Here is a 17,240-nt window from a genome sequence, read left to right on the forward strand (position 1 = left end):
CTTATCTCAAATCACTGTCTAAACTGCAGCTAATTGTTTATTTGCCAGTTGCCACCACCTCCCTAATCTTGGCCCATTTCTTGCATCATCCCAATCTCCTATTAGATGAGGGATTTCTTGAAAGCTCAAAAAAAAAAAAAAAAAAAAAAAAAAGGCTTTCTTGGAGCAACAGAGATGCCAGGATCAGTCCTCTGTTGAGTTTAGTAGACATAAGTAGTGTATGCTCGGGATTGGATTCCACTAGGTAATATAGTTTTTGGCTTAAGGTTTATAGTTATAGATGTTAAACAATAAACTTTACTATTAAAAAGTCATTTACTGTTATGTAATCATATATCTAAATTACTTTTAAACATATTATATTTGTTTGCAAACAATATAAAAAAATGATTTTGGAGGTAAAACTGACAGAAAATGTCATTTGAAAATTATAATGTCATATATGTGATAAGATCAAATGATAAAACTGCAATTATCTGAAATTTGTATAGGTATTTTTGTCCATTGACTATCTTTTTTAAAATTAATTACAATTATTCAAAAAATCACGTTTAAGTAAACCTACTTTTTAGCTTATTTTATATTGAAAGTATTTTAATATGTAACATTCAAAAAATTTAATTTTATCATTAAATAATTTTATAACCATTTAAATAATTTTTAAGCCTCCTAACACAACTCCAAAGAGGCTCGTAGTCCACTATCCACTAGAGTTGGAGATCTAAGTTTTCAACAGGCCATTTTTTCGTTCTCAGGCAACTTTTGAAAGAAAAATAATACATATTTCAGAATCTTGCTTTCATTCCATTTTATGAATGTGATATTTTCCATCATCTTTGGATCATTTCTTATGATTTAAACAAATAAATTCAAAGACTAATAAGAAACTGTCATAAAATGATGAGAGTGATATAAATTTGTAATACATAAATTTTCTTCTTTCTTTTTTAAATTATAGTTCAATAGAAACGATCGAGTCTCAATCTTAGAAAATATATGCGACACCCTTGTCTTATTTTTATTTTACTGTATTTAATATATATTGTAATTGTTGGATTAATTTTTTGCAGGAAAAAAAAAAATGTAAACAGTGTCCCCAAAAATTTGGTGTATGCATGGTGGTGCAAGCTTGATTGACTGGTTAGAAATAATATTTGCAGTCATAAGTGTGTAATTGTTATTTAATTAATTTAAAAAAAATAAATAATATAAGACTTATATAAAAAATTAATTTTTTAATAATAATTTTTTTTTAAATAACTGTATAATATTTTATATATTTTACGATTATATATAATATTAATCTTTATTCACAAACAACAACTATCGTTGGCCTTCAGGAATGTTACTAAGTGCTTGCTGCTACACTTGTGGGCGATACTAATACCAACCATATGTAAACTTGAGCCCAACTTAACTAGAGCCTCCATGGGCCTTGAGCCCAAGTTAACTAACGCACATCATTAGTAACTCGGCAGAACTCGTAGAAACAAACAACACAGTGCACACGCACGCACGCACGCAATCAGCTCAAACGTAGGGGTGACAATATGTCACACGACCCGTTAACTCAACACGAACACGACATGATAATAGCGGGTTAAGGTTTAACCTTAATGGGTTTAGGTCAAAACGGGTTGACCCGTTAAGACACGATTGCTTAACGGGTTAATAACGGGTTAACCCGTTTTGACCAGTTATAACCCGTTATGACACGTTAAGAAAGTTAAAATTACAATTATACCCTTATATCTAAAAATAAAATTATTAGAATTTCAATTTCGATATTTTTATTATTTGGATTGTAGTTTTGGACTTATAATTAGTTTTATAATTTTTATAGATATTGTAATTTTAACATTTATATAAAATTATGCTAAATTTAATAAGGTTAAAAAGGTTAATTTCGGGCCTATTCAACCCATTTACATAAATAGTTTAAAATGAGTTATATTGTGTCGTATTAACTTATTTCGTAATATTTTCTTAATTTATTTGTTTATTTATAAAAAAAAACATATTTCGTAATATTTATTAATGGGTCAAAACGGGTTGACACGACACGACCCGTTATGTTAATGGGTCGTGTTAGGGTTTGAGATTTTGACACGATAAGCGTAATGGGTCGGGTTAGGGTTGACCTATATGACCTGTTAACACGATTTGACATGACACGAACACGACCTGTTAATACGATTTGACACCCCTACTCAAACGTTATTGGAAAACGACAAAAACATTGAAATGCATTTCAATCCTAGACAAGTAAAATTGAGTACTCTTAAAAAAAAAAAAAAAAAAAAAAAAGAGTAAAAACTAAGGCTGAACTTATTAATGATGACGTGGATGGGAGCGGCCGGAAATGATAGTTGGAGAGGCAGTGATCGGAGCTCAGAGGGTCGGATATGTTGAGATCAATACCATTGTATTATGTTGTGAAACCTACACAATATACAATGTTGTGAAACCAACAAATGTGTTGAGGGGAGGCCAATTTATATAAAGAATGATGTTAGTTACTCTTTTAGTGTATGCAAGGTTTACGTATTTCTTTTTCTACCGTATAACACATTCATATAAAGAATAATACCATATACAATTTTAAGAATGTGCAAGTTTTAAGCACTCATTTTGAAGAAAAAAATGAACCCACCATTACAAAATAAATTTTTTCATGCAAATCTTAGATTTATCTACTTTTTTCAAAGGAAGTGAGCGAAGTTTGCACATCCTATTATTGCAAAACATCATTTCTTTTATATAAATTAAAAAGAGATTGAAAAATTATAAAAATATAATTACAAACTATTTTTCATATAGATCATCAATTTTAAATAAATTTTCTTATATTTTCACTTTGAATTCTATATTAAAAAACTCAATATTGTATAACAAAAAAATTAAGATTTATATTAATAAATTTATTATTTCTCCTCAACTTAATTTTACATCCTTGAAAATAGATAATATATAAAAATTAAATAAATTTTGGAACTATAAGAAAAAAAAGAATTGGAGAGATTCATCTTTAAGTATATTGAAAATTTAGAATATTTTAAAAAGCATATGAAAATTATAAATTTCTTGAAAACCATTTTCTATATTTGTAGAATTACATATAAAATTTTAGAGGTATTTTGTATTTTCAAAAAGTTTTTTTTGGGGGGGGGGGAAGGGAAGACCCCATGACCGGTCCGCCAGTGACTCGAATTGTATAAAATATTTAAATAAAAAAATTATAGTAAATCCGGTAAAAGAGTTGACGCTCGTTTCCCGAGAAACAACGGTAAGACTCCATGCAATGGATGGACGGGGAATTTCATGGTCAACATGGGGCCCAAAAGAATATCCTAGTCAACTCGCTGAGACGATTATTAGCAGCCACGGAGCCCTGCGGTCGTGGTTGAATTTGCAGCAAATTGAAATTACGCGCACGTCGCATACGGTAACCAAGCAGGTTGGTAATCGAGACCTTCCACAGCTTCGGAGTCCAAACTCAAGTTTAGAAGCTCAAAATGAGATTACAAGAGCTTACTGCTCATTTTCTGACACTTTTTTTTAGCAGGATATCGACAATGACATCCAAATTCCACAACGCACTTCATTTTCCCAGATGTCAAAGCAAATGTGATTTCACTTCAAACCAGCCTATAATAAATAAGATTCCAGATTTTCAATTCAGTTCTATGATGGCAATCAAATAATCAGTACCAAGGCGGAAAACATGAGGACAAATTCATTAAGACCATGGAGTCTGATATTAACATATTGCACAGCGATGGTAAACTTTGGTAGTTAAGAAAAAGGTTTTTGTTAGAATGCAAACAAAAGAATTACATGTTTTGGACTACTAAATGTGATGTGTGAAGGGACAGTCAAGAATCCCTAGGATGCGTTCATGTATTAGATTTAGTACATAAACATTGTCACCCAAAAAAAAAAAAAAAAAGATCCTTTGGTTCATCAGGACTGCATAAAGAATCTCTATTAATTCAAATTCAAATATGTAAAGCACTCTGTAAAGGCTATCATCTACCAATATCACAGATACAAAAAACTTCTCAGCATTTTCCATTAAACTTTACCATGGTGACCAGACAGGATCTCATACTTAAAATACCAACAAAGGAAAAAACAGATGCACATTGTTGTAGAGAGCTGTTGCAGCAAGGTAAATGAGATTAAACTCAAGCAAAAAACATATATGAAGTACGAATTTCACCTCAGTAACTCAAGCAAGAAGCCAACGTAAACATGAGTTTGGTCACTAGCTCAAGGCTACACCAAGCTTCAAGAGAAGAGACCCCAAGACTTTTGTTTAGCATAACTGCTTCATACGATGCATTACCACACAAGATCTACTCCTCTCAAGCTACACTACTCACATCTTACCTCTTTCAAAGCAATAGAGATTAGGAAGAATGAGAACAAACAGCCAAAATTTTCAAAATTGATTGAGAAAAAAAGCTCTCTTCCATCTGACAACAGCCACCAATCTTTCCTTTACCCAAATTATTTATTATAAGTGAAGAGAAAAACAAATCATAAGTAAAGAACAAAATTAGCATTTAAAAGCTACTGGACATGTACCACAACTAACTGGGAAATCAACAATTTTATCAAGTTCCCAATTCACAACTAAGGGGGTGTGGTATACCACTAGTTAGTAGTCAGGAAACAGAGTCCTTGAAAGTTGAAACTTCCGACCCAGGCCGCCACTCCCATTACTACCTCTGCAAAAGAGAAGGACCGGAGTTAAGCTCATCGATGTTAAATATACCCAATCCAAAAATGGCAATTGAAAACAAAATCCACCGCTCAGTAGAGCCCCCAGACGGCCAAAATTGGCTCAGAAGAGGCGAATGTCGCTTTCGCAGACCCAATGAAAAAATAAAAATTGAATTGCTCATAATTTCCCAGCAACCAAACAAGACCAGAACTGACGGAGAAGAGAGCAAATTACCTTGCCGTTCTCACCGGATTCAGGAACCTTGTAGGAATCAACTGTGATATCCATCAACCACAAGCCCGGAAAGACCAACTGCGCAGAAAATAAACATCAAAACTAGAATACCAAATGAAACTACCACGCGAAAAGGACAACGCGATATCATCAAGAAAGCAAGAAGAAGAAACGAAATTATTTGGAATTGTTGTACTTACATCCAATTGCTTCTGAACGTTCCTGGGCCGTTTCTTGGGCCTCCTCGGCGGCCTATGGCCCAGAAACTCCATGAAATCCTCCTCGATCTCCTTCCTCGTCAGCGGCACCGTTAACTTGGTTCTCTTCTTCTCCGAAGCTGCTCCTCCGCCTCCGCCTCTCAACCTTGGTGACCTCACGCCATTGTTCTCGCTCATCAACGGCGAGGAATTCAGCTTTTTCTCCTCAATCCTCAATCCCTTTCCTCCACCAATCGGAGCCTTACACGCGGCTCTCCTCGTTCTCAGATTCCACGGCCGAGCCGATTCGTCCACCGGAGGCGATTGGTTAGCCTCCTCTATCTCCTCGTCCTCTTCAATTTCCTCTACCTGTTCTTCCACCTCCTTCCTAAAAATCTCGACTTTCATCTTATCAACTGCCGTTTTCAGATCAAACAAGACCTCCTTCCTCACCGCCTCTATGCCCTCCTCTCCTCCTCCTCCGCTCTCGATTCCTGACTTCCAATCCCTCTTCCTCTTCCTCTCCAATTCCCGACGCCGAGTGACTGGAGAGCTCTCTAGTGTCGGAGCGATAGATCTCCGATCAACTCCGACGACACCTTCCGGACTCACTTTCATGCACCGCAGGTACCTCTGGTTCCCCCACTTCAAAGGCAGCGTAAAATTGTGCAGAGCCTTCGATCTCTCCGGTTCCATCGCCATAATCGTCTTCTCGGGTCGTCGTACTGTCTCTCGCTCTCCTTGAAGACCAGCAGAGACCATCTATCGGAACCACAAACCAAATAGACTCCAACAGTGCGCACTCGGATCAGAGCTTTCTCTCTCTCTTCCCTTCACCCTCGTTTGCTTTCCAAGATTTCTTAGAAACTTTGATCAGTCGGTATTTTCTCGAAAAATTTTTGTTCTTCGGTATTGTTTCTCGTATCCCCCGTTCTTTGTCTCTCTCTGTGCGGAAAATCGCCGGGAAGCGCAAGTTTATATAGCAGTGAGGGAAGGCCGTTTTAACGTTCGGGTTAACATTCTGGTCCCTATTGTGGTCCATGCTAAAATACGCTATGGGTGTGTTTTATGCGCGCCGCTGGGCTAGCTTTTCCCGGGTTATACGTCGTTTTTGAGTGAAGGTGGGCGCGATTCCTGTCGTTGGATGTATGTTAACATTTTCATGATCTTCTCTTATAGCCGTTGATCTCTTATACCTTTTAGTTTTTTTGGGTTATATCTTAATATTTGCAATTTGAATTTTACTAAAACATTTTTTTTAAACTAAAACATTAAAATTAAAGGAAATAAATTCCCACGTTTTGTTTCACAAATGCAAAATACTCTCATTATTATGTAGATGATTAATTTATACCGCTTGCTTACGACTTAGTTTGCAACTCCTTATTTGATGATAAAATTATAAAACATTGCATTAGACACAAATGTTTGAAAAGGATAATTTTATTTATTTTTTAATTGTTTGAAGAGTAATGCTACATGTAATCGTAGAATATGTAAACGTCGTGTAATTATTTTAAAAAAGAATAAGGTCTTATGATTAAAAAATTAATATAAATATCATATTAATTTATTTTTTTTAAAAGATTATACCGTAGTTATATAATCACAACTATAAATAGTATTTTTTTTTTTTTATGAAATGGATAATTTATATTTTATTTTATATGTTTTAGGAATGGGATTGGAGTCGGATGGATCTTCATTTGTTTGCTATTGGTGTAAAGATAGTGTAGAAAGACACTAATGAAGTCTATTTTTTGGCCTTTTATGTGATTGCGTGGCCAAATATTACTAACCTGTTTCAATCAAATTCTCATTATTTATTATATTAGTTTGGGTTGAACTGGCCCTGCCCGGCCACGTCTATCCAACTTTCTTCCAATAAAATAATTTCCAAAGCTATAATCAGAGGTTTTTCTTTTAAGAAATGGTAGTGCATCGCTTCAATGTTATCGATTTTAATCGATCATCAATTTAATTTTTATTTTTTATTTATTTAATGAATAAAAAAGTGACTTTTAATATATTAGTATATTAAAATATTATTTTTAAAAAATATTTAAATATATTAAAATAATATAAAAAGAAAAATGACATAAAAATAAAGAGTAATACTACATATAGTCGTGGAGTATGTAAATATCGCGCAATCGCTTTAAAAAATAGTAGGATCCATGATTAAAAAATTAATTTTTATTTTTTCATATAGATTCTGTATTAATTCACTTTTTTTTTTTTAAAAAAGATTGCATGGTACTTGCATAACCACGACTGTAAATATCATTTTTCAAAAATAAAAACTCACAATTGTGTTAGGCGGCACGTCCAACTGTCAATGTTGGGCGGCAACCTAACACTACTCTTTTCTTTTCCTTTTGTTGTATCTAATAATCTCTTGACATTCTCATTCGAAGCATTCTGAAGGAAATTTGAATTATGAATGCATTATTAATTTATGAGTTTTTTTATTCAGTAATCTTACATCATATACCTATTAAGAAAAAAATAAAAAAATAAAAATAAGTGTGTGATATAGGACTAATGAGTAAAATCTTTCTTAATTTATTGCCCCTCACTTTAAAATGCTTTAAGTAAAAATATTAATAAAGAAAATAAATCAGGTTTTATATTTTTCACCAAAAGATAAGACCCAATGTGATCATGGTAACATTTTTATTAATTAGTTTTTTAATTAATTAAACATATTGAAGCTTTCATTTCAACCATTGGCTCAACCCCCCAGGATTCACGTTAACAAGGTCCCCAACCACAGGCATTTTTGTTGGGCTAAATTCTAGGAGATTGTGGGGTTCAATAATTTTTTCTTGTTCCAACTTCACAAACATGAATGAAATGCCGGATGCCCTATAATATTGTAAACCTTCCCCTACCAATGACCTGAACCTTATATTTTCACGCTTGAAGAAGGGAGGAATAACATTGAACTATAAATGATAATATGAGATGTCAATCCCAGATTTCTAAGACCAGTGAGATAAAAGATAGACACATAAATTGAAGCTCATATTATTTATTTAATATTTACGATTATCCGATAAATATATACAAGCAGTTATAAATGATGTCATTTTTTTTTTTAATTTATGAATGTGAAATCTATTTTATATGTCTATTTATTCTTGATTCTATATCTGAAAATGTGATTTAAAAAAAGAAAAGAAAAAAAAACTCAACAAAATCTAAATCCGGTAAAATGTAAGAGAAAAAATGCAAACAATCTGAAGAGCATTACAAGGAGAGTATTGATCATTTCTGGGAGGCAGCTCCAAACTACCCTTGTTGCAGCCTTCTACGTATACCTCCCGGTCTCCCCTATTAAAAACTACTCTTCCTCTGTTTCTGTTTTTATTTACCCGTATGGGTATTAATGATTGGATAATATTATTCATCCAACTATTTTATAATATATTTTACAACTAATCCCTTTTTTTTATTATTTAATTTTCAAAATTGCCCTCAACTAAAAATATAATTGAAAAAAGAGTAATAAAAAATTCTGTATTTGTATCAGTACTACTCTTGTTGATTAAATAGAGATGAATCACATTTTATATTCTCTGAGATGTTTGTAAGTAATTTGGGTAGTAGTGTTCCGAGAAGACTTTACTGTTATTTATTATTTTATTATGATTATTTATTTATTTTTTACTATTTTATATTATTATCCACTAGTATTTAATATTTTATAATTATTTTTTTATTACCATTTACAGAATATTTGAGATTATCTCATTATCCAAACACAACCTAAGACTGTGTTTGGGTTGAGGGAGGCACTTTTAATTACTATTTAATATATTATTATTATTTATAGATTATTTGAAATCACTTTACTGTCTAAAGAACCCTAAAACAATAGTTTTTTTTTTTTTTTTTTTTTAAGAATGTAATATTTTCCTTAAATTGATATTTCGATAAGAAGCTAATGGACTCGGAAGTATTGGGTTGCAATAAAATAAAACCATATACAAGGCCTTAAAATTTATACCTTTTTATGTGAAAAAAAGTATTAAATATCTTAAGATATGGATATATTATAATTTTATCTTATTGCAAAATATCGTGTAATTAAAATTATTTATAGAAGTAATAGATATTTATGACATAATATATTGCGATGGGTTGAAACTACTGCTAATCCGTACTTCAACTTCCTCATAATTATTCACTTAAATAAAAAATACGTAGGATTCTTTAAATTATTACCTACCTCTTTTACAGTGTAACATTTGAATTATTACTTCAGCATTTTGCAAAGCAAATTGAATTTTTAAACGATGTCGAAATTGCTCAATTAATTAATTCTCCAAACCGCTAGCAGCTATCAAAATAAAAAAGAGAAATAAAAATTGCAGTCGTGAGTTTATAAATATCGTATAATTATTTTAAAAAAAATTAAATAAATATAAAATTTATAAAAAAATAATAACTTTTTAATATTAGACTATTTTTTTTCGAAACGATTGTACGAAACTTGTACATTTTCTAATTAGACATAACATTACACATTTTACAAGTGTCTGTTTTATTTTAAAGCAGCGCTAAGCTGCTGCCCAACAATGACCGCTGAGCATGTCGCTTAGAACAAATATGTTTTTTTATTTTTTTGTTTTATCTTCATATTTTTAATAAATTAAAAATACACCAATATATCAAAAATTATTTCTTTAATAATTAAGTAAAAAATAAAAAAATTAATTTAAAGAGCAGTCATTTAATATACTTAGAGCGATATGGTAGATTTATCTTTATTTTAAGACATTTGTGTCCATATCAAGAGCACTACTCTTGCTCTTAGCATATTTATTAGTGATAAGTTGTTTGAAGTGACAAGCTAACCATAATATTTCCCTCGGAAAATGAAAGAAGATTTGTTATAACAAAAATATATATGCAATTTTAGATTTCGTATAGAGTGAATGAGATTTATACATCTTAAATTGTATATAATATTATTCTTTTGGCAAGCAAATTTTGAAAATATGGAACTAATGACCTATCATTTTTTGACCATTTTACATGGAGTACGAAATTATAAGAGGGTTTGCAATTAGATCATCTTCCTTCGTTCCCCCAATATCTTCCCCATGGCGAGTGAAAACCATGTTTACTACAAAAGAGAAATTCCTAGTAGAAAAGGTAAAATCATTAAAAAAAAAAAAGGACAAAGTTAAGCTTCTCATTTGATTGTAAAGGATGTCACCCGAGGTGTCGGCACATGTTTTTTTTTTTAATTTTTATTTTTAACTCTTTGTCATTGTTTTTCAAAGAAATTGTATAAAATTTGTATATTTAAAGACTATATATTTAATGTGAATAATTCCAGATACAATATTATAATATGTAAATCTTAGAAAAATAATAAAATTTAATATTAAAAGTTTCTTTTATGTCGATCCACTTTTTTAAAATAAGAGTATTAGACTTACACTCTAATTAAAAGTTTATCAATATTTCCCATTTAACATCAATCGAACAACAATAATCCTACTGTTTTATTTTAAAGAAGAAAAATTTTATTTATCATCTTCACGGCACACTGTAGTTATAATTTTTTAATTTTTTTCTTTTATTAAATATATGATGTATAGATAATGAGTGGAAGAATTAATTAATTAATTTTAAAAAAATAAAAATAAATATAATGTATAAGAATGAAGAGGAGCAAAATTCATAGAGAAAGGTTCGAAGTTCAAACTTCAAAACTAAGGGAGCTCCACCCGGGGTCCTAACGGCTAGCTAGGAGCATATACTACTTTATATCATTAATATAAGTCCAAAATGCAACCGACCTCCCCATCTTTTTACAGCTCGGCTCCCCACCAAAACATCAGATCCGCCTAAATCATTCACCTTTTTGCTATCCTTAAAAAAGCTTCGATCCCTTCCCATGGCTGAAAGCAAGCGCCATACAACCTTTCTGCAACCAGAAAGAGTGTTTCCCCGAACCCCATCTCTCTCCCTTACTTCACCGAGTTTCCACCACGTAAAATGCCCAGAAAAAGACCAGTTCTACCCATTCTCCGAAAGGTCTCAAATCTTCTCAAGTTCTCCGTTTTCATTGCCAAAATGAGAAAACCAGCTATCCCAAAACTCGTCTTTCTTATAAGGAAAGCAAGAAGGGTCAAGAAGTTAAAGCTTTTCAAACATTACAACTATGGGTTTCTGGAGGAGTACCAATTCTCTCCTTCAAGCACTCCCCTCATTCATTACCGCAGAAAGTACCACTTCAAGAACAGAAGGCCTCGAGATATCTATTCGATGTTCTTTCTATGTAGATGTTTGGGTAGTTTGAGAGCTCATGAGGAGGAGGATGCAGACTGCACATTAGAATCTCTGCCTGCTTTTCCTGTCATAAAAGATCATGACATTGCAGTAGGGCAGTTAATCCTGGAGCCGTTGGGTTCGTGTGATGAAGAAGATACCGTCGATCTGAGGGCTGAGAGGTTTATTCGAAGGTTCTACGAAGAGATGAGAATGCAGAGGCAAGAATCAATTTAGCAAACCCAACGAAGTGCTGGACATGATGGATTTTACCCAAAAGGGAAAACAAGGTGATGGAAAAACCAAAAAAGGAATTATTGAGTTTGTTGTAATTTCTTTTTGCTTAATTTTTTTTTTAAATTTTTTATTGTTGTCTATATTCTCCACGTGAGTTTTGGAGATTGTGGAGGTGAGATTTGGTTTGGGTTTTGAATAAATTGATCTTTATATTCTAATTAATTTTAAACATTTTATAAGTGATGCTACATACAGATATATAATGTGTAAGCATCGTACAATCGTTTTAAAAAAGAGTGAGATTCAATATTAATATTTTTTTTATATGAGTTCTGTATTTATCTATTTTTTTAAAATAATTGTGCAATTTTTACATATTTATAACTGCAACTCTTATTTCTCTTTACAATATGTAGTTTTTACTTAAAAATCGTTTGAGTTATTCTGCATTGCTATTTCGTTACAAGAACTCATGCCACTTAATTAGTATAAATAAGATGTGCATGTCATTTTAAACATTTGAGTATGTTTGCTTATAAGCTGGTGTGGAAAATACACCATTTATATCATTGACTTAACATATTTAATTTGTAAGAAATTTGAATTATAAACTTCTCTTATAAATCAAGTTTTGTCATCTCAATAGCATAAAAGATAGGTCTTACATGGGCTTACGAATAGAACTTTTTTAAATACTTTAATCGCAAAAGCTGCTTTAATGTGCGTGTAACCCTTATTTAACCCATGGCTACGCCAAGTCTGATCAGCAAGTCGGCATCTAATTGCTTATTGCCGTTGGGAGGATGGAAACATCAAACAAGTAAATTACAGTAGGAGAGTTTGAAAAAGTTAAAGAGTACTCAAACCTAATATCTTGTACACGTGTTATAGTTTGATTGGTTAGACGTTAAAGCAGACGTAAAGCAATGAAGGGGGGAGAGTTTGAGAAGTGAAAGAACTCAGCCTAGCTAATAACTGAATAAAGGTTGAGAATCTTGAGATTGTGTAATAATACTCCTGGTTTTCTCATATATGAAGTGAACTTCCACGAGTTATGATGACAATATTGCTTGCTGGGAAAACACCCTTCATCTTGAGACAATTGAAGCTTTTTTCAATTGTTTTGATGTACAGCTGGTGTTAGTTTCGTGTACTTTTAATTGTCTACACAGACCAAAACTTTGTTCAGATCCGAAGTCGTTAGTTTCATTACCAATGCACTATGCACGCACCTGCGGGCCTGCCTGTGATACCCCCACCTGTACATGTGACACGTCATTACTTTATGAGTTTTCAACTCGTTTTGTACCGAATTTACAGTTTTTTTTTTTTATTATTATTTACAAGGAGGTGAGAGGTTTTGAATTAGGTTTTCTATTTTGATAATTGGGTTATATGTTATAAACTCTTGGCGAATTTACAGTTTTTTAAGTTATGATTTCGTGTACGAGCTATGCTTTATATAGTTAATTTTATATATTTCTTACGTATTATTTTGATATGAATAATTAAAATAATTATTTTATATTAAAATATGTAAGAAAACCAAACATAAGTAGAGTGCAATAAAAAAAATAACTTCACATAAAATTTTTGTAAAAGTTAAGAATTTTTTAGATTTATAAATAAAATTTTCCTTATAAAAATAGTACCTTATTTAATTTTTTAAGCCTGAATAAAGGATTTGGGCCCTTTCGTGTTGGGTCTCTTTTTGGCTATTGGATCATTAACCGAAAAAAGGATAAAAAAATCTGGTCCGGGCATCACTGAAGCATAGGCGCTCTTACTGGGCTTGCCTTAAAAACTAATAAACGCGACCTCACAGATCTTAAAGGATCCAAGATCGTAACCAAACTTTATTTTAATTAATTCTGATAGTTAGATGTTAACCGATTGTCTAAATTGTCAAAATCCAATAACACAAGGAAATCAACACTTTTCTCATCGGATTTTAGGATGCAAAATGGGGCATAAGCGGATTTAACCGATGATTCAAAAGCAGATCACTCATATGTGAATGCTTAGATTTTTATATGAGAAAAGCTGGGAGCCGGTCGTCTATAAAAGTTATTTTTACAGCCAACTAATAATAAGACGCCACGTATACATTTCATAAAATCTACTCATGCGTCCTATTATACTTGATTTGTCCTTTGTTTTTTTCTCCCCTCTCTACCGAAAATCTTCTCCTTCATGAGTCTTTAGAAAAACACTCTCATCTCTCCACCTCCCGCATGATCTCACAGTCCTTGCTCTCCCACGACGACTCACGCAGGTATTTTCTTCTCTACATTTTATTTTCTTCGTAGATGAGTTTCTTCTCTTCATTTTATTGAGATTATGATTTTTTTTCTTGAGATTAGGATTTATGGTTTTTTTTTTTCCCATTTTCTTCTCTAGGTTTATATATCCCCCAATGGATTTTAGGGCAAGTTGATTTCAACCCTTTTTTTCCCATCGTCTAGCCTTAAATTAATGTTATTTCTGTTTGTGTCTTTGTGTCCAAATTAAAACTCTCACACTTAAAAAAGAAAGAAAGAAAGAAAGAAAGAAAGCAAAAGAACAAGAAAATGGATCAGGACATAAGGAGGGATCACGGTGTTTTTTATGAAGTGGTTGGCCGTGAAGGTTGAATGCATGGGGTTGAAATGGTACTACAAATTAATCTTGGTTTGTGTTGAGCCACATGATCACTGATATGGTTGAAGATACACTTTAAAAGGTTGACTTCAACCCCCTTAGAACATCTCCATATATAACCTTCGAATGAGTGACAAATTTAAAATTTACAAGCATAATATGTTATCTTTGCAAGTGGTAAAGACCACTCACTCCCACAAAAAATTCTAGTTTCGATATATATTTTTACTGAGTTATGTTATTATTCTTTTTTAAACGAAAAGAAATGCCACTGTATTGAAAACAAGGCATTCTTGAGGCTTGTTTCAAGAATTGCAGGACATTTACTTACACTTTCCCCCCTCGGCTTAATATCCGGCAAAACCCCATTTGATGGTTCGAAAGGCCTATCTTAACCCAGCCGTTTCTTATAGTAGCGCCAAAGATCAAATCTGGTATGATCTTGAAGCTATTTATACTGTCTAAAAGAGTGGAATGAAAAAGATGATGCTTTTTATTAAATCATCGTCCAATAGAAGTTTTTTTAATAATTTTTTTTGTAAATAAATCATATATGTTCAGAATCTCAGATCAGTTTCCTCTGTTTTTATTAAGCCGTCTTGCTCGATGCCTAACATTTTTTTTCTTAATAGTTTTACTACTGTGATTACTTTCTTATTGTTTTTTTCTCTGTTTTTTTTTTTTTTTTTTTTTTTTACCTATTGTTAAAAAATGGTATAGAAATGCTAAGTGAACCGATAGTTTGACTTAAGTGAATAGAGTTAAATGATTAGTAATGATTATTAATTCATGGTATGGAAATGGAAGATGGTTGCTGTGATGAGTAAAGTAGCGGAGTGTTTTAGTTGGAGTGCCCAGGATGCAAGCTATTATTAGTTGATGGAGTGCTTTTTTTTTTTGCAGCTATCTAAATAGTAGTGGAGGAGACACCATATCTAGTAAACAGTCTATGAGAGTAGGAGATGATATGATATCAGGATAAAGACTAATATGTTATTGCGGTATTCTTTCCAAAATGCAGACGTTGGGCAATCCAAAAAATTTTGGGAAGCGGTTTTTCAATTGTCTAAATTATAAAGATAAAAAACAGTGTGACTTTTTCGAATGGATTGATCTTGAAATGGACCTACCGGATTGTTGTAAACGAACCTTAAAATTAACACATCGAAGAAATGAAAAGATAACAGCTGAATGTGTAAGAATTGAACACACCAAATTCCAATCGATGAAGAAGAAGGACAAATGTGTCTTGATTTCATCATGGATTCTATTTATTGCATTATTTCTTATGCTGAAATTTTATGAGCCTTCATGCTCTATAAATCATTTAATGTTACATTAAGATATACTTGGTTCATTAAGAATTGGATAATAGGGGTATATGTATCTAAGCATGCATGATACATGAGTTCCCTGAATAGGAAGGAATTCAGGTTTATGCAGGAATTCAGGTTTATGCTGAAATTATTTTGTGTAATCCATATTTCAGTCACGGCCCATTTATTCTACGCAACCAACGACTTAATTCTAAGCATGCACGTTGGAAATTATCATGTCGTGGCAGTGTCGACTGAAAATCTTTTGTATTGGTCAAGTGGCTATGCAAATGTATTGGATCAATTTGTTTTGAAGTGCCTTTTTTTTTGGAGTAAAATCAAAGTAACTTCATTATATATCAGCTGGAACAGCACTACACAGTTTGGGAACAGCACTACACAGTTTGGATAAATTATTTTGTAGTCCTGCATTGACACAGATCAAACCACATTCATCATTACAGCCAACAAACTAAATTCTCCATTCTATTACTAAATTCAACATTATAGCTAACTTGTTCATCATTACATTCAACTTACATGGCTGCAAAAATAATATGGCTACAAAAAGTCATCTTATGAGGAAAGAACAAACTCCTCAAAATTCTACTCCATTAGCTACCCAATAATTAATTCTTTTTTAAAAAGTGAAAATTATACGATGCTCCATACTCCTCATTTTGTGACATTGTTGGAACTTGCATATTCCTATAAACCAATAAAAATTTTCATCAAGTTATGACAATAAGTAAACAAATCAAACATTTAAATATAAAATAAATAAGAGAAGCTTAGTATTTATACACATCAAATGTTGCTAACATAATGGTCGGGTGTGGAGGTAATGTGGTTAAACTTAGTTCACCCATACCACTATAAATAAAAAATATTTCATCAAGTTAAAAGCTTCACATAAGGAACATACGACAAAATTAAAAACATAATTAAATCATTGCGAGGTATTGCAAGTACCTCTGTGATCATGGACATTTCGTTCTAACATGTCATTCTTGTTTACAAATGTTACGTCGTCGCTTCTTTGTTGGCACATTTTCCTTTAGATTTTTTTGTCGTAAAGCTTTGGACCTACCTTTAGAAACAATGATTGAGGGATCTTGCAATGAAAAGTTTGAGACTATTTGGCTCTAGCCCACATGTCCCTCCGTGTTACCACCATCATCATCATCATCACTCATCAAGAGAAGCTCTTGATGAATAGTTTCAACTCCTCGTTAAACATGTTCATATTTCTTAATGGATAGTGACCCCATTGTTGTATTTATTTATAATGGACTAACATTATAGTTTAATAATTGAGCCCGTAATGGGATGAGCCATTTTATAGACACATGGAGGCCTCTACTCTAAACCCAATTAAATAGAACTAGCTTATTGAGTTTTATGTGTGTTCAGCTGGCCCTTTTCTCATCTCTTTGAAAATAAGGGGACTTAGACACGTATTGAGACACACAGAAAAAGGGGTAGAAAGGACCATTGCTCTATAGAAAACAAACTTTATTTTCTCTTCAACAAGAACTTTAAAGCTCCATGGAAAATCTATCACAAGTGATTGGAGGTATGTTTTCTTGTTAATTTTCT

The 17,240-nt window shown here is 32.3% G+C and overlaps 2 protein-coding genes across 3 annotated transcripts; one reads left to right on the forward strand and one right to left on the reverse strand.

Moving 5' to 3' along the window:
* Nucleotides 1–3,210: 3,210 nt before the first annotated feature.
* On the reverse strand, nucleotides 3,211–6,180 carry LOC122309128. Of its 2 annotated transcripts, XR_006242352.1 has the most exons (4): nucleotides 5,164–6,180; nucleotides 4,964–5,041; nucleotides 4,658–4,733; nucleotides 3,211–3,648 (listed from the first exon to the last, which is right to left on the reverse strand). XR_006242352.1 is itself a non-coding variant. In XM_043122491.1 (3 exons), exons 1-3 carry the CDS (start codon nucleotides 5,920–5,922, stop codon nucleotides 4,728–4,730), a joined length of 843 nt encoding a protein of 280 aa, XP_042978425.1. In that variant the 5' UTR covers nucleotides 5,923–6,179; the 3' UTR covers nucleotides 4,423–4,727. The 2 variants fall into 2 exon arrangements, 1 of the variants encoding a protein (XP_042978425.1); XM_043122491.1 differs by lacking the exon at nucleotides 3,211–3,648 and having other exon boundaries at nucleotides 4,423–4,733; nucleotides 5,164–6,179.
* Nucleotides 6,181–10,914: 4,734 nt separating this feature from the next.
* On the forward strand, nucleotides 10,915–11,907 carry LOC122311288. The gene has a single exon (XM_043125776.1). The coding sequence runs from the start codon at nucleotides 11,176–11,178 to the stop codon at nucleotides 11,683–11,685; it is 510 nt and encodes a 169-aa protein (XP_042981710.1). The 5' UTR covers nucleotides 10,915–11,175; the 3' UTR covers nucleotides 11,686–11,907.
* Nucleotides 11,908–17,240: the final 5,333 nt, after the last annotated feature.

The sequence above is a fragment of the Carya illinoinensis genome, chromosome 5 (genome assembly GCF_018687715.1).
Source record: "Carya illinoinensis cultivar Pawnee chromosome 5, C.illinoinensisPawnee_v1, whole genome shotgun sequence".
NCBI classification, from domain to species: domain Eukaryota; kingdom Viridiplantae; phylum Streptophyta; class Magnoliopsida; order Fagales; family Juglandaceae; genus Carya; species Carya illinoinensis.